The 17801-nt window shown below is 44.1% G+C and overlaps 4 protein-coding genes across 4 annotated transcripts; 2 read left to right on the top strand and 2 right to left on the bottom strand.

The window, feature by feature from the left end:
• Positions 1-291: 291 nt before the first annotated feature.
• EAF01_001812 (uncharacterized protein) lies at positions 292-1280 on the top strand (the record flags this gene model as incomplete). Its single annotated transcript, XM_038910062.1, has 4 exons — positions 292-344; positions 410-520; positions 570-820; positions 880-1280. The coding sequence occupies 4 exons, from the start codon at positions 292-294 to the stop codon at positions 1278-1280; spliced, it is 816 nt and encodes a 271-aa protein (XP_038774874.1).
• A 511-nt stretch (positions 1281-1791) lies between these two features.
• EAF01_001811 (uncharacterized protein) lies at positions 1792-2618 on the bottom strand (the record flags this gene model as incomplete). The annotated part of the gene is made up of 3 exons (XM_038910061.1): positions 1792-2411; positions 2467-2485; positions 2541-2618. The coding sequence occupies 3 exons, from the start codon at positions 2616-2618 to the stop codon at positions 1792-1794; spliced, it is 717 nt and encodes a 238-aa protein (XP_038774873.1).
• Positions 2619-4220: 1602 nt separating this feature from the next.
• On the top strand, positions 4221-12417 carry EAF01_001810 (uncharacterized protein; the record flags this gene model as incomplete). The annotated part of the gene is made up of 8 exons (XM_038910060.1): positions 4221-4445; positions 4499-4643; positions 4700-4968; positions 5023-5613; positions 5661-5711; positions 5762-11131; positions 11193-11516; positions 11569-12417. 8 exons carry the CDS (start codon positions 4221-4223, stop codon positions 12415-12417), a joined length of 7824 nt encoding a protein of 2607 aa, XP_038774872.1.
• Positions 12418-14111: 1694 nt separating this feature from the next.
• Positions 14112-17559, bottom strand: EAF01_001809 (uncharacterized protein; the record flags this gene model as incomplete). The annotated part of the gene is made up of 4 exons (XM_038910059.1): positions 14112-14281; positions 14332-17026; positions 17076-17362; positions 17412-17559. 4 exons carry the CDS (start codon positions 17557-17559, stop codon positions 14112-14114), a joined length of 3300 nt encoding a protein of 1099 aa, XP_038774871.1.
• Between the last annotated feature and the right edge of the window lie 242 nt (positions 17560-17801).

Raw genomic sequence — 17801 nt, 5'->3', positions numbered from 1 at the left:
ATTTCTTCGAAAACATCAGCTTACATGATCAGCTACGACGGTAAAACATGATGTTACGTTGGTCAACCCGTTGGCTGGTGTGATTTAAACGAGGCACAGGTTGGTATGTGTTTGGTAAACCAACTTTACACAATGCTCTAATTTGTTCACATAGATAGCAAAAAGTATATAAAGTAGGGGTGAATACGTTGGGAATCGTAAATCTTGCAAAACCCAAACAAGACACCATCTGTCAATACACGATTCTTACCTAAATTTAGATTCCCAGTGTCAACATATACAATTGCCAAGATGAGCTCCCCTCCTGAATATGTCCTCACTCGCGATTATCTTGATAATAATCGGTAGTCATAATTTTCATGTTCTTTCTACTCCTAGGTCTTTTGTTACAATTTACTAACGTACTTAGAATCAATTTGCAACATCATCTTTGGATTCAACTGTTTGGGTATCTTGTTCATCCCAAAATTTCCACTGAGAATCCAAACTTAAGAATAGCAGATGTGGGCACCGGCACGGGGTTTGTACTCGCCTTTCAGTCTGAAAAGTTTTTACGTTAATTCGGCCAGCATCTGGCTCACTGATTTAGCCAAATCAATTCCCGAGTCTGTACAGCTGGATGGCTTAGATGTATCATTCGACGCAGCCCCTCCGTCAGAGTGGCTTCCTTCCAACGTGACGCTTCGTCACTGGGATGTGAAGAAAGACGTACCAGAAGATCTTATTGGAGTTTACGATATTGTCCACATTCGCAACTTTCTTTTTGTGTTGCAAAACCACGAGATTTCTCATGTCCTTGGAAACCTTGTCAAAATGATCAGTTAGTCAATTGCCATTCTACATTATTTAATGTTGCTAACAGATACGTCTCTGTTTCAGAACCAGGCGGCTATCTCCAATGGGCAGAGCCAGATGTAGCGTCATTTCGCATAGAGAAAACAAACCCGGAGAATCCTACCAATGCTATGAACCGACTGCTCAAAGTTTCTCAAGGGCAAGATGCAAGATTGAGCCCAACATGGGTTCCCAATCTTCCAGTGCTTTACAAAGAAATTGGCTTGGAGGATATCATCTCCGATGTCAAGATAGCGCCACCATACCACGAGCTTGCCTTTCACGAATGCAGTATGATCATTCATGAATTATTCGCAAGAACGACTAAGAAAGAAGGTATGGCCGAGCAATTGAGAGAATTGTTACCAGAAGTTGCCAAAGAAACCAGAAGGGGTTCTTGTTGGGCTTTCACACGCATGACTGTTGTTGGCAAGAAATCGCTATGAACTTGGTTGCGCACCCACATGTATTCCAAATTTAACATTGTAGAGACGGGTGCGAATATTCCCAGTGAATGTCAGTAACCTAACAATTCTTGTGAAGGGCTTTGCATGATACCGCTGCATTGCGGGTTGAAGAAATAAATACCGAGCACTTTCGATACTTCCTGGACGGCTTCGACTGGGTGCCGAGTTCCCGAGTTGCCAAGTGATACCGCCTGATAATTCCTTGCTTTAGATTAATAGGTGTTGTCCTTCCTATCTCAATGGTCCGGATTAGTCACAGATACAGTCCTGTGGCATCAATAGAACGGTCCTGGTGCCAAATAAGTAACACTCGCCAATCGGCTTAGCCAAACTTGGCCCGACCCAGTGTGTTGGTAGCCTCTCAGATCTCACCCCAAGTTATAGCTAGATGTTCACAATATATCTCAACATTTTGATACTTGGCAGACTCACTCTGCAAAGAGAAGCCGCGCATGGATTTCTTCAAAGCTACAAACAGCAAAACCTGAAATTAGGCATTTCTATTGATGAATTCGTGGACGGCAGCTGCAACGGCCTTCAACTCATCGCCTTGGTGTGGCACACTGTGTCCTCCTGCATGTAAGATTTCAACCCGACTCCTCTCTTCGCACATCCGAACCAGTTCTTTGCTCTGCGTCGCGTGATCTACGTCCCTTGTGCTCCATAAATGTACGGTAGGAACAGTGATCACCGAGTGAAAATCCTTAGCTCGTAACGCTTGGATGTCCCCGTGTTCAAGTGCATCCAGATCGGGTGGTAGAGTGCCGCATATGAAAATTGCACATTTGAAACGAGGCTTCGCTTTGGCAAGGATGTGGTAGTGATTAGCTTCGGATTTGGATCGTCGCATCTCATCCCGGAGGAGAAGCGTTGCAGCAAATGCGGCCCCAAGGGAGAATCCCATTACAATATGAAACGGGCCGTTGTTAGTCACGTATTGATCAAGATCGTCCAGGGCGTCCTTCAGGCTATCTCCTGATTCGTCAAAGTAAGAGCGATATATCTGTTGGTCTCCAAATATTTTGCCAATCTCAGGAGCTACAGGCCATGGATATCCTCCCTCCAGAAAATCATATTCATAATCATTGCCTAATTCATACCTTAGAGCAGCTGTCGATCATCAATTCTTTGAATGCTCTTTCTTCACTGGAATAGCGACGCCTACCTGTTTGTGCTTCCAAAACCTGCAATAAGTCAGATACATCACCAATAAAATGACTAGGAACTAATAGTACATACCTCGGCATTAGTTCCAATTCCATGAAGGCATAACACCTTGATCTTGTTCTTCTCTTTAGAATTCTCACCGAAATCCATGGTAACGTTGCAGTGTTTAGAAAAAACAGAGTAGGCCCACAGGAGTATCTTCGCAGTAACTTCACCGTTTATGCGGTAACAGTCGTACTATTTATCATCTGTACACGTTTGATACTATGCAAATATATATCATAATGCTTTTTCTTGAAGAAATCAAACTTCAGTGAAGCTTCTGTAGATATAGGGTTAACAGAGTTGGGTCAGCATCTCCACGTCTAACCTGGAACTGTTCTTGCATGGGCAGTAAGCACCCTTTTACTTCCACAAACCGCATCACCGATAGAAAAAATAGCTCTACCGTCCTATAATGAGAATTGATCAGCCGCGTAAAATGTCGATCAACTCCAGATTTGTCCAATAAGTATGGCGGGTACGAGGTGTAGTGTAGATGCAACTGCAGCAATCGTTACCACGGCATGATTGTTAATCGAAGCAAAGGGTCTTTTGTTGAAGCTGACTTGCATGACATTGAATGCTACTGATCTCAATATCATAGAATGTATGACTGTTATCGCCCGACAATGATTGACTGAAGTAAAGTCATGGCTAGCTGTGCCGCCTGACGCCATGGATGCAATTACCGAGATTACCACATCTTCCAATTCGTGCAGTAGCTCTGCTGCAATCAGACGGCGGGTAAGTCTGAACGCAGCTTACTTACTTCACTAGGATCGCAACCTTAGTTTGGCATCACTTGCATATAAATTGAAAATAGTTGTGGCTGCCGTACGTACGCTCGTTGATCACAGGAAACATCGCAAATATTAACAAATCAAGATATATTTACATGCTGAAGCTTTGTTATGCAACCAGGAAACCCCGAAAGACCCGAAAATTTGGCTGTACCGCTTGTTGTGATTTTTGAAGAACCAAACGGGCATGCCATGAAACCACTAAGTTACAAATGTCGAAGTTATGCATCGGATCACCCCATCCGACATGGCCTAGCACTATTTGAAAGAGGCGTTTGCCAGAAATTGAGACGACTTTGAATGCAAGTATTTCAGTGTTTCTAGTTTGCAGAAGAATTGAATGACAAAAGGGTGCAGTTATACATGATCTGATTGTTTATTTCGATCCATACGAAATAATTTAATTACTATTTGACCTCCGTCCGTTATATTTATGCGTTTCTGACATGTGACGTTCAAACTACAATGATGATCAGTCTCGGAATGTGCTTTACCATTTCTAAACTGTGAACGAACATGAATACCAAAAAATGACAATCACATTGATTTTATGATTGTAACTTAAAGGGGTATAAAATTTCAATGCTGTACCGAACATCACTCTTACACAAGCTGAAACTTTTCATTTCCGGGGACGCCTGAATAGGTAAGAGAGGCAAACTAGACCACGGCCTCCAGAGTAGCAAGAGATGATTCGCACATAGACTCTACCCAAGCCTAAGAAGTCACTTGAATGGATGCATTAGCCGAGCTTTCGAACCCAATGTGAATGACAGGCTTGAGCTGTAAGTGGTATGTTCACATGAAAATACATTGTTGCATGAACAAGTGACAGAACTTGATCATAGATACTCAACTTTCTCTTTGCAATGATTGATTACGGTTGTGCAGAAACAACTCGCGAGTAATCATGAACTTCAATTCTTCGGGAGCTGACAACTCGGAAACTAGGAGAGATGGAAGCCATATACCTCTTGCGATCGTGGGGTTTTCGTTTGAATTCCCGCGAGAAGCTACGTCTGTTGCCAGTTTTTGGGAGATGATTTGCGAAGGTAGAACAGCAAGCTCGGATTTCCCCTTTGATCGCATGAATATACAAGGATATTATCATCCGGACGATAATCGAACAAGTACGGTAGGTCGATAACTGACAAGACTACTGAAATAGTTCAAGCTAAACAATGACAGATACCGCTCCGAGGAGGAAATTTTCTGGAAGAAGATTTAGGAGTGTTCGATGCACCCTTTTTCTCCATAACGCCAGCGGAAGCAGCATGTATGGATCCACAGCATCGTAAGATGCTCGAGACAGCTTATCATGCTCTTGAGGATGGCGAGTACAGCAGAACAATGATACGAGAGCTGAACAATCTGATAATGTTTTCACAGCCGGTATTACACTGCACAAATGCTCAGGCTCAGACACATCGGTATACACGGGGTGCTTCACGAATGACTATCTGAGTATCCTTGAAAAGGATTTTGAGGCGGAGCAGAAACACGCTGCTATGGGTGTTACGCCATCGATGTTGGCCAACCGACTAAGTTGGTTCTTCAATTTCAAGGGAACATCCATGAACTTGGACTCGGCATGTTCAAGTAGTCTGATCGCATTACATCTTGCATGTCAGGATCTCCGCGCTGGGACATCATCCATGGTCTGTTACAGTTATCTGTATATCGAAGATTAAATGGCTAATTGTATTCACTAGGCTCTGGTAGGGGGCGCCAACCTTGTTTACCACCCCGATTTCATGAAAATGATGTCAAATGGCAATTTTCTCTCTCCAGATAGTCAGTCCTGGAGTTTTGACGACCGTGCAAACGGATACTCACGTGGAGAGGGTATTGCTGTGATTGTCGTCAAAAGACTTTCCGATGCCCTACGCGATGGAGACACTATCAGAACTATCATAAGACAATCAGCTACAAACCAAGATGGTAGAACGCCGGGAATAACTCTCCCAAGTCAGCAAAGCCAAATCGAGCTTATTGAACGAACTTATAAGGATGCGAACCTTGATATGGAGCCTACGAGGTTCTTCGAGGCTCATGGTACCGGGACCAAAGCTGGAGACCCTGTTGAAGCAAATGCTATCGGCAAAGCATTCCGACACTGTCGTAGCAAGGAAGATCCACTTTATATTGGAGCCGTTAAAGCTAATATAGGTCATTTAGAGGGTTGTAGCGGACTTGCGGGAGTTATAAAGGCATTATTGGTACTTGAAAGGGGAATAATTCCACCGATAGCTGAGTTTCAATCAGTGAACAAGCAGATAGACACAGAGGCTCTGCATATCTGTGTAAGACGTATTTCCTGTTGATTAAACCAAAAAACTGATATGATTAGTTCCCTAGGACACAATTACAATGGCCTACGTCCACTCTACGTCGAGCTTGTGTTAGTCAGCCAACAGTATTCTGGAGGAAAATGCTTACTAAATTCGCTAGGTGAACTCGTTTGGTTTCGGAGGCACAAATGCACTTGTTATACTTGACGATGTATACCACTACCTGGAAGCGAACGGCCTGCATGGTTTTCATCAAACTCTGGAATTAACACCCACAACACTGGGATTGGTCCGAGGCGAGGTCAATGGTCGCAACCACATCAAGTACAGCCAAGAATGGGTGACTTCATGCAATCATTCGACAGCATTACTAAAGAGCAACGGTAACAGATCCGGTAATGACACGGCTAAGGCTTTTCACTTATCACCAAAACTAGTCGTATGGTCGGCCTACGAAGAAACATGCGCACAGCGGATGTCCGAGCTTTACAGTAATTTCATTCGTGAGGGACAACCATGTATAGACGACCTGGCTCACATACAAGCAGTTAGAAGGAATCATTTCCAATGGAGGAGCTTTATCGTCACAAGACAGTACGATAGCACTAAGTTCGAAATACTCGGGTCAATAAAGCCAATAAAGGCAAATAAAGAGCAGCGCATTGCATTTATCTTTACTGGACAGGGAGCTCAGTACCTTGGTATGGGTAGAGAACTCACTTCTTTCCAGACTTTCAAAGACAGCCTCAGGGACTCGGATATGTGTTTAAAAGGTCTTGGTTGCGCATGGTCTATTCAGGAAAAGATTGAAGAATCTCACCATGATTTTCCTATTGACAATCCGGAATATAGCCAGCCGCTGACTACCTGTCTCCAAATTGCCCTTGTAGACCTACTAAAGAGCTTTAGTATCATACCATCTGGTGTCATTGGCCACTCTTCTGGGGAAATTGCTGCGGCTTATGCTGCTGGCGCACTGTCCCGGTCATCTGCTGTTAGAGTATCGTATTATAGAGGAATAGTATCTTCTAAGCTTGCGGCCTTGAGGAAAGACATGGGAATGATGGCTGTGGGTCTTTCAGAAAGCGCGGTACTTGCTTATCTGGACAGATTGAGAGAAGTAGAGGGTTCCGTTCATGTCAATATTGCCTGTGTCAACAGTCCCAAAAGTATTACCTTGAGTGGAGATAGTACACAACTAACAGCACTCGCTCAATGGCTCACGAATGATTCACTATTTGCTAGGAAACTGCGTGTTTCCGTGGCTTATCACTCAGAATATATGGAGACCATCTCTAGCGAGTATTACGCTGTGCTAGGACCCCTCGAGAAGGGGCGAAAATCTAAATTCATTCCCATGCTATCCACAGTAACGCAAGACATAGTGACCATTGAACATCTTCTTGACCCCATTTATTGGGTACAGAATATGAAGTCCCCCGTCAACTTCGAAGGCGCAGTTTCAAAACTTTTGGGACAGAGCTCTCAGAAACCACGCAAGGTCTTAGGTGGAGAGAATGTAGGCAAAAATCTTTGCTTCACTCAAATTGTCGAAATTGGCCCACACAATACGCTCCAGGGACCTATTCGCGACATTATATCGGATATCAAAACACAGAAATCAAAGCCTACATACGTGCCTTCTCTCGTTCGAGGTCAGGATGCGTCCGTAGCCCTTTTATGCGCTGTAGGAATGCTGCAAAGCTCTGGGTATCCGGTCAATTTGGTCGCAGTTAACAACAGCGAATTGACAGACAGAAAGTGTCGTATGCCATCGAATATGCCAAAATACCCTTTCAACCACAAAAGTTCGTACTGGAAAGAAGGTCGACTAAGTAAGAACTTTCGATTTCCTTCTTTTGCCCGAGACGACCTTCTGGGAACACGCAGCCTCGACTGGAACCCTAAGATGGCCCAATGGCGAAACGTTATGCGACTCTCTGAAGTGCCATGGCTAGAAGACCACCAAGTACAAGGAGAAATTCTGTTCCCAGCCGCAGGTATGGTGGTCATGGCCATAGAAGGGCTTAAGCAGTTAGTCGACCAAACGGCTTACGTTCAAGGAGTCCAGATAAAAGATATACACTTTCTTCATCCTATTGCGTTTCCAAGAGAAAGTGATAAGGTCGAAACTCAGCTGAATATATTGACAGAGACATCTTCTATCAGTAACTCTGCTTCTTGGTCTTACTTTCGTCTTTTTGTGATAGAGAGTGACAAATACATGGAATGCTGCAGCGGCTATATTCGGCCTGTTTTTGATGAAAAGAACCGGAGATACGCTCTGTGTGGTTTGTTTTCTCTAGATGATGAACCACTCGCAGAGTGGCTGTCGAATACTTTTGATGCTTGTCGAGAACTAGCAGATCCTTACTCGGTAGAAACTACCGTAAAATATGGGCCATGCTTCCAAAGCTTGAGTAACGTGTATCTTGGTCCTAAAGGAGAAGCGATCGCGGAGATAAACACCAGATCGTGGACGTCAAAGAGTGCCAATTCGTTCCATCAAGCCTATGCTATACATCCATCTACAATTGATGGATTAGCACAACTAATGGCACCGACAATTGCCAAGGGTTATATTGTTCAACAAACAATGGTACCTGTCCATGTCTCCAATATATGGATCGACTTTATGGGCTTCCAATCACTTGAGGGAGCGAAGATTCACGGGGCTGCGAGATGTAAACTACGAGGGTATCGTGGAGCAACTGGAAATATTGTTGCGACCCCCATAGGTTCTTCCGCTCCCCTCATAATTCTCGAGGGCCTTGATACTAGCTTCATCACGGCTGCTAGTCCCTCGAATATCAAGCACTCTCAACCGCGCAACCTTTGCACGCAATTAGTCTGGAAACCAGATATCGACATGATGAGCAACCAACAGATAACTCATTGGTGTACTATCAACAGACCAACAGGGGCAACAAATGAAATATGCAATTACGAGCGCTTAAATACCGTCATCCTTTTATTCATACTTGAAGCCCTTGATGTTATGGATCATTCAGCCTCGTCAGTAGTCCCACATCTAGAAATCTATCTCGAATGGATGAAGTACCAACGCGATTGTCTCAGCAATGACGACCTACGAGCAGCTTTGGAACTGCTCCAAGATCGTGATAGACGCAATCAGCTTACTGTCCAAGTCGGAAACTCTGGAGTTGAGGGAGTTTTCTTCATACAAATCGGACAGGTACTGTCAAAAGTACTTCGTGGGGAAGTAAATCCTCTCAATATAATATTTAATGACGGTCTAGCCGATCGTTACTATGAGGAAATGCTTTCAAGTGATTACTATACTCATCCGTCATCAGCCTTTATTGAACTACTTTGTTTTAAAAACCCTTCAATGAAGATCTTAGAAGTGGGTGCCGGAACTGGGGGTCAAACTTTGCCTATTCTCAAGGCGATGACTACAGATAAAACAAAAATGTGGTCTCGATATGATTACACTGATATATCACCAGCGTTCTTTGCCCAGGCAAGAACCAAGTTTCATGAGTATATCGATCAGATGGAGTTTCGTGTTTGTGATATATCCAAGGATCCTGCTTCCCAATCATTCGAGACAGAAAGCTATGATCTTGTGATTGCATCACATGTACTTCATGCCACAAGTGATCTCGACCAGACACTGCATAATATTCGAAGACTTCTGAAGCCTTCAGGAACACTCCTAATGTTTGAGACTACTCGACCGGAAGTCCTTCATATTGGATTTGCATTTGGTCTGCTGAAAGGATGGTGGAGTCCACTTTCTCACGAATCTCGATCCCAATACAGCCCATGCTTGACAACAGAGCAATGGGACAATCGTTTGAAAAGAGCAGGCTTCCTCGGTACTGAAGTAGCCATCCCAAACCAGGAAAATCTACAATGCCGCTACAGTAGCACCATTATCTCCAAAAAGGCCGAGCCTAACGTTCAACAACAACTAACTTCCGAGGACGAGGATATTGCGATTGTGGTGGATACCCAGGTACCAGGCCAGTTAGATATTGCGAGACTATTGGAGGTTCAACATGCTAGATGTAAAATCTACACATTAGCTGAATGTGCTGTAGCTGATATACCTGCCTCTGCTCTAAACTTGTTTCTAGTCGAGCTAGATGCCATTTTCCTCGATGGTATCAGCAAAACAGACTATCGGTATCTACAAGGAATTTTGAATAACACATCGAAGACATTATGGGTCACTAGAAGCCCGTCTGATTGTTTTGAGCCAAGACATCACTTGGTTGATGGGTTAGGTCGGACATTGGCCTCCGAGAGCTTTAAGCGTAAATTTGTTACACTTTCCTTGGACAGCAAATTTGATTACGAGGTACAACGTATCGCGAGTCTCATTTCTGATCTTATCGTCAAAATCACTAATTTTGCAGTTGCGGACTTAGAAAACAATTATATGAGTAAGGATGGAACATTGCAGATTGGTCGTGTTCGTGAATATAGATCTATGAATGATAAAATTGCACGCCACACTCTACCACGCCAGATGAAGCAACTCAATATTGAGACCGGCATACGAATCTCACTGGACTTGGAGAATCCAGGTCAATTAGAGACACTACAGTGGATTTCTAATGACAACGAATCAGCTTCAAAGCCGCTAGACCAGGACGAAGTTTTGGTTGAGGTAAGGGCTCTAGGGTTAACCCTACGAGATTATCTACTTGTCAGTGGCCAGCTCAACAATTCAGGGGGGTTTGTAACAGAATGTGCCGGAATAGTTCTAAAAGTAGGTGACAAATCTGGTCTTTATCCTGGAGATCGTGTGTGTGTCATTGGCCAATCGTTAGGTTGCTCTGTGCTGCGCTTAAAAACAGGAGCTGTTGCAAAAATACCACAACAAATAAGCTTTGCAGAAGGTGCTGCGTTACCTACTTCACTTTGGCTAGCTTATCATGGCTTAGTTGAAATATCAAGAGTACAGAAAGGAGAATCGGTACTGATCATTCAAGCTTCGAGCAGTTTGGGGCAGATGGCACTTCAAATAGCTAAAAGCCTAGGTGCAGAACCGCTCGCTATGGACAGTTCGGCTTCAAAGAAGATTCTCCTTGAAAGTTTTGATCTCCTAGAGACGAACTTTCTCTGCGATGATGACTCGAGCATCTCTCTCAAAGACAGCATATATCGAGCTACCCATGGAAAGGGCGTCGATGTCATTATAGGACCAATCGTGGAGAATTTGGACGTGAATTATTCTGACCTCATTGCACCATTCGGCAGACTCATAGATGTGGGGATCAAGGGTGAGCAGCGATCACTTATAAAGCCATACAGATATACGATTACCAATTCATTACAGGCATCAATAGACATGGTTGACCTTCTCAATAAGAACCCAAATTTAGCCTATAATTCATATAGAAAAGCGACAAAGTTCTGTTTCGAGCAACATCTGAAGCCACCGCAGTCACTTCAAATATTTCAGGCTCATGAAATTGCAGCTGCTTTTCGACACTTCGAAAACCGAAGTATGGCGGAAAAAAGAGTTGTCCAACTACTTCCCGGTTCTGTTATACAAGTATGTCTAGAGTATATTAGTGCCGTAACATCTTTGATAGTTAGCTGACCCTGTGCCAAAGGTGAATGTTGAGACAAAACCAGAATATCAATTTCCAGCAAACGCAACATATGTCATAGCAGGAGGACTAGGAGGGCTCGGTAGAAGCTCTGCGAGATGGATGGTTAACCGAGGTGCTCGCAATATGATCCTCCTTTCACGCTCAGGTGTCAATGGCAAGAAGGCGGCACAAACTCTCGTGAGCGAACTCGAGGGCCAAGGAGCTTGCGTAGCTACCCCGATCGTTGATGTTGGCGATTTAAGTAGTCTACAGAAAGTGCTGAGCCAGGTCTCAAAAGAAATGCCTCCAATTCGAGGCTGCATCCAAGCAACTGTGGCATTAAGGGTTTGTTTCCAGACAATTCTAAGCACACCGCAGTATGCTAATTTGGTATTAGGATAATTTATTCGAAAAGATGTCGTATGAAGACTGGAATATCAGTACACGCTCGAAAGTGACAGCGTCGTGGAATCTCCACAAAGTGCTACCTTTAGACCTCGATTTTTTGGTGCTATTCTCTTCCATCAACGGCATTTTTGGTGGTCGCGCACAGGCAAATTATGCTGCGGGTAACACTTTCAAAGATGCGCTCGCTCATTATAGAGTAGCGCTGGGGCAGAAAGCAGTGTCAATCGACCTAGGAATGATGGTGGATGAGGGTGTAGTCGCAGAGAATGAGTCTGTGCTTAATTTCATGCGTCGTATCGGTCATTTGATGGACATTCAGGAGGAGGAGCTTCTCGGATTGTTAGACTACTACTGTGATCCCAAACTGCCTGTTTTATCTGCCGATCAGGCTCAGATTTTAGTCGGTATTGAAATGCCCTCGGCAGTTCTGGCGAAAGGTATTGATCTCCATCACTCTATATTTCGACCAATGTTCCGCCAATTATTCCGAGTTGTTCCAGAAGGTTCGAATGAAAAAGGGCAATTGCAGAATGGCGCCATGGTAATCCTTGATCGCGAAGGTCTCTTGAGAAAGGCAGCATCCTTCCAAGATGCAATCACTTTGGTTGCCGAGTGGTTCTCAGGAAAGATTGGTCAAATCCTAGGACTGGCTGTCTCAGATATTGATACGAGTAAACCAATCCACACCTATGGCATTGACTCGCTAATTGCGATTGACTTAAAAAACTGGCTGGCAAAGGAGATAGGTGCAGATATTGCAGTATTTATTTTGCTGGGCAATACATCAATCGAGGGTCTAAGTAGAATGGCAGTTGAGAAAAGCCGGTATCGCGCATGATGAGCTTGATTTAGCTGATTTTCGGTGAAAGGAAATTCGATTAGTTTGAAATTTATTGAAATTTATAAAACGTGTTTATGAGTGATTAGACAATTCTATTGGAAGAGGAATATCTGGTAGATATATTCAGAACTAGTTCGCTTAAATAGAATCCCTTGATTTAAGGTTTTCTTAAGCACTATGTCAGATTCTCCTATTAAGTTTCATGATGCTCTCATCTATAATCTCCTCTCTTCTCACCTTAGTCAAGTATAGTCAACCTGTCTCAAACTTTCATGATTCCTTCCAAACTCTAAAAGTACCACCCACAAAACTGACCAACCATCTAAACCAAAGTGAACCAATACTATCCATCGCAAAACTCACTTGCGGAAAGAATTTTGGTGGACACACAACCATTATCCATGACATATACCCATTCCTCATTCCCACCCCAAATTCCCCCTTCACAACTTATCAGCATACTCCATCGCAGCTTTCAAGACTCCAATACCAACATCACCACATCACTATATCACACTAAAGCGCACAAAACAACTTCACAGATACACAAAATCTCTGATCAGAACTAACTGCTAAATTCAGCAGATATGTTAACTATAAAACTATGGTATTCGCTAACCAAGTAACAGCCAGAGAGGGACCTAGATAGAATTACCCTTTTTCATTTTACACATCTATCTATCAAGATTTCTCTTATAATATATACATATATACATATATACAATATAAAGAAAAAAAACCCCAACTCTCTTTCAAAAATTCGCATAGAGAACTCCCAGTTCATCGCCAGATTTAGTTGAATCACTGTACTGTAGTTCATAAGCTAAGCGAACATAAAAAAGCGGAGAAGATCCCCTCCCCACCCAAGAATAAATTCCAAGAATAAACAACCATCAACCATCATCTTCTAAGCGCTTGTCAGGACCCCCTCGTAATAGTGAGATAATAGATGTGAAAAATTGAGGACAGTAACCCGGATCGAGGGATTTGAAGTAGTGAACTTTTATTACTTTAGTGCTACTGTAATAGCTTTCACGATCAAACTTTGCCTTTGCGTAATAGCTCTCATTAACATCAAGGAAGAAAAAGACTACCGAATGAGTAGTTGTTATACCATGTAGTTGGTATATGCTACCTAGCAGATTAGGTTGATAATTATTATTGCATCTGAAATTTTCAATTAAAGCTCTCGATATCAGGACAACTTCACGATTACGGAATAAACCCTACCAGGGAAAAGATCATGTGTAGAAACAATATTTGTTTTAGCCTATGTGCTTATATGCCTATGTCCTTCAATCTTCCGTCTCCAATATTGCTCTCCTTGTGGCCCCTCCAATCTGTAAACAGCAAACGATAACATCAAAAGAATCTAATGAGCTCATCCATCAAAAAGGTATAACACAAATCCGCCTATCCTCATAACGCTCTCGCTGGCTAAAAAGAAACCTAGAACCACCCTTCTCCTCTCCATCCCCTCGCTAGAAGTCAAAAGAATTTAACACGTAAAGTGCGAATCGAATAAAAATTAGAAAGAAATTGAGAAACAAAAGTGAAGTCCATCATCCATCATCCAACTACGTACATTGCATCATCATTTCATGAACTATCATACTCACAAATTCTCATATCATACCCAAACCTCGTGCCCAATCATTATTACTCCGATCTTCTCGAATCTGTTGATGAGCTCAACAGTTTTGAAGGTAATTACTTGGTACCAAACCCGGTCGACCATTCTTTCCAGCTACTTCTGCTTCCCACCATCCATCATCTTGGTGCGTCATAACGGCAAGAATGTCTCCCTTTGCAAAACTCAGTTCTTCGGGAATAGCAGCTTGATACATATAGAGTGCGCGAGCTAATAGATCGTTAGTATTACTCAAATGATCAAGAACAGGGTGAATTTACCGAAATGTAAAATGGGGCGGCCTTGACTGTTGAATTGACGGACATCCGCAACGCTTTTACTTCTGCTTCGTGCTGCCAATTGCTGGTCACTTCCACTCCCATAATGGCTCATGGCTCTCGAGCCGGCACTAGCTCTACTGCCACTTCGTCCCTGAGAACCGTAACCGTCATCATGACCCGAGGCTAATTGTATTGCCATGCTGTTATTTACCATGCCCATTGAATGACTACTGGAAGGCCTATCTTGTTGTGCAAATGGGGCCTTGACATGACTGCTGCTAGGTCTCTCTTGTTGCTGAAAGGGAGCTTTGACGTGGCTGCTGCTGGGCCTTTCTTGTTGTGCATATGGGGCTGGCGAGACGCCACGAGTAGAAATGCTGGGGGAATTTCGTTGATAATAAGTATCAGAGCCCCGATTTTGCTGAGGAGCGGATCCGGTACGAGAGTGAGTACTTCCAGCGTACTTAGGAGAGGCAGCTTGTCTCATTTCAGCCTGCGTTCCAGGTCGAGGGGAGATACTTCGAGTGGGCGCTGGTGATGTAGTTCGAGGCATATCTGACCCCCTTGTTCCGGGACGTGAGCCATACCCGGCTTGCTGTGAATCTGGTCTTGGCTGGGGAGGACTAAACATGTTCGCCGTTTGGTCGACGTACTTTTGACGAGTTTGCTGCATCGACTTTGAAGTGAAGGCGGGGGATGGAAGGCCAAGTCTTTCAACAGGAGCTGGATCGTAAGATGGTGGGGGTGTGCCACGCATACCAGCCATCAAAGCCCCATTGACCATTTGAGATCCGATAGGTCTAGATGTAGGCGCCGCATCCGGGGCGGGGGTAGCCACTCCGTGATATTTATCTGCAGATACCCTAGTAGATGATGCTTTAGTAACAACTTTGAGATCAGCAAGAGCTTGAGCTATGGGATCAGACTCTTCTGCTGCTTGGCCTGTAGGGGTACTTTGAGCAAGCTTGTTCTTCTTTTCAGGCGCTGCAACATCAAAAACATTGTTTCCGATATTCAATTGAAAGTTGGCCCTTGGATCAACGGGCTCTGGGCTATTGCTGGGTCGATCAGTCAGCATCATAGTTTTTGGCGCTGGCTGTATCATTCTCGAATTTGGTCTGCCAGTTTGAGTACTCTGAGCACTGGCATTTCGGCCGGACCATGTATTGCGATTTGATGGAGCTGGTCTGGCAATAGCAACTTCTTCTCCGCTCTTGGTGCTCTTTCTTCGAAATGGGCTATGGAATATTCCACTCTTTTTCTTCTGGATCGGCTTCTCAACAATCGGCGCGCTTTGTTTTACTGGTGAAGCTTTTCCGCTTGGAGGCTCTTGGCTTGAGAATGATGTAGGATTTGAATAATCGCTTTGGGAATCCCGACTTGATGGGCGTACTGGGCTATTCGCGGCGGAGCTCATATCTGAAGGTGCCGAGGGCCCTGTTCGACACAACATTGTCATGCCATCGGTAGGATGAGGGTTGTGGGGCACTTGAGCAATTTGTCCCTGTTTTGGAACCAATTGACCTTGTTGTTGTTCGTAAGGCATCTGTATTGGCTTCGACCAGTCCATCTTCGGTAACCTAGAGCTATCGGGACGTTGATAGTCCACTTGAGGTTGTTGCAAGATTTGAGGCTTATACTCAAGCTGAGCTTGTTTTGGGCGTTCTTGTTGACGATAATTAGCCTGGGCTTGTGCTTGCTTCTGTCTTTCGCTTTGTTGTTGTCTGTCAATTTGTTGATAATCAACGGATTGCTTCCTTTGCCTTTCTGCTTGTTGTTGATTGATGTGCGCTTGCTGCCTTTGTCTTTCAGCTTGCTGATAGTCTTGTGGAGGTTGCTGTCTTTGCCTCCCAGGTTGTTGATAATCGATTTGAGACGCGGGGCGAGCTCGGCCTGGTTGGGAATAACTGGCCTGGGATTGAGCTCTGGGCCGAGCTGGTTGTTGATACTCCAATTGAGCAGGCGGGGCTTGTATAGGTGGCTCTGGTTCATAATCCTCCACTTGGGCATGTCGTGACCTGTCCGGGGTTGAATTTGATGGTGTAAGCTTCTGAGGAGTGATGGTTGCCTCTCGACTCTTCGGTGTTTCAACTTCATGGGCTAACTCCTTAGCAAGAGCGGCTTGAGGATCATGGTGGGATTCGTAGGTGGATGGTTGTGGCGAAGAACTTCTATATGCTGGATTTATAGTCCGTTGAAATTGTGCTACCGAGTAAGCGTCGTCTTCAGAAGCCTCAGATTGTGAATCGGCATCACCGCGACAGAAATTAATGTATTTTGGCGGATCCGGGATCTCTTGCCCAGTCCCACACTCGTTTATGAAAGACATGATGTCTTTCTCTACCTCGCAATCTTCAAGCGCCAGGCGAACCTTCTCGCAAGAGGCATCATCACTTACACAAACAGTGGAAGCGATATTTGCGAAACTCCACAAACTACTTTTCATAAAGTCAAGTCGCTCTTCTTCAAGATCTTGAAACTTATCTGCAGCCTGTTTCCAATCTCTATTCCAGCGACCTGTTGTTTCCTCAAGTATCTTGACTGCGTTTTCGTACTCGGTATTAGACGTGGCCAAGTTCACTTGAGTTTTCTCGAGCTTTGCTTTATTTTTTCGTTCCTCCTGACCCATTACCATGTGTCCTTGCGCGAGGTATCCTTTAATCTTGAGGCACTCTTGTTCATATTTGTCTCGAGTCTGCCATTTGATCAATAACTATCCAGCATTAAAATTTCGGATTCTTTACCTTGTTGACTTGATTTGTCTGTTGTACCTTGATCTTCAATAGCTTTTCTGTGCCATGCTGAACAATCTTCCTTCTCTCCTTCATTGCACCAGCAAAGGCCGCCAGCGGCTCCTCAAGCTCTGTTTTCATTTGTCCAGCAATCGTTTGATGAGCCTTCCCCATTGCCTCGACTTCCCCCTTCAGAACATCCAATGAATGGCGCAGAGTTCCTGTCTCTTGGGATCCTAATGGTTTTCGTGATAACTGTAGTAACTTGCGAGCATATTCCTCCTCGAGAGCGGCACGCGCTATGCGACGGGTTAGCTACGCACCAACGCGCTATCCTGGTAAACATACCATTATAGAAAGATTTCAATTCATCACAAGTTTGTTTCGCATGGACCATACGCTGTATCAATGGCTCAACACCAGCGTCGTCCTTCCCCCAAAAGTTGTTTGCGAAACTCATGGTCACGGAGGGACCATCTGATATCGTTCCGGGCATCTTGACTAGTATTAAAGAGGTTGGTCGTTCAAATCGCTGTTTGGTAGGTAACTCTCAAACCCGGCCCTTCGAAGGGCAAAGAGTTGATTAGAGATATTGAGAGGTGATGAAAAAAGAATCGATGAAGTTAAAAGCAAAGCTGTGTTCTGGAAAGTTGTCTAACAATCTACTCCGTACAGAAATGATCGGTATGCAGAAAGGTGGATTGGGTTAATTGCGGAGTTTAATTAATGAAAGTACAG

This window comes from Botrytis porri (genome assembly GCF_014898465.1).
Source record: "Botrytis porri strain MUCL 3234 chromosome Unknown BPOR_002, whole genome shotgun sequence".
NCBI classification, from domain to species: domain Eukaryota; kingdom Fungi; phylum Ascomycota; class Leotiomycetes; order Helotiales; family Sclerotiniaceae; genus Botrytis; species Botrytis porri.
The sequence above is the reverse complement of the archived record's forward strand: the minus strand, read 5'-3'. Positions and strand labels throughout refer to the sequence as shown.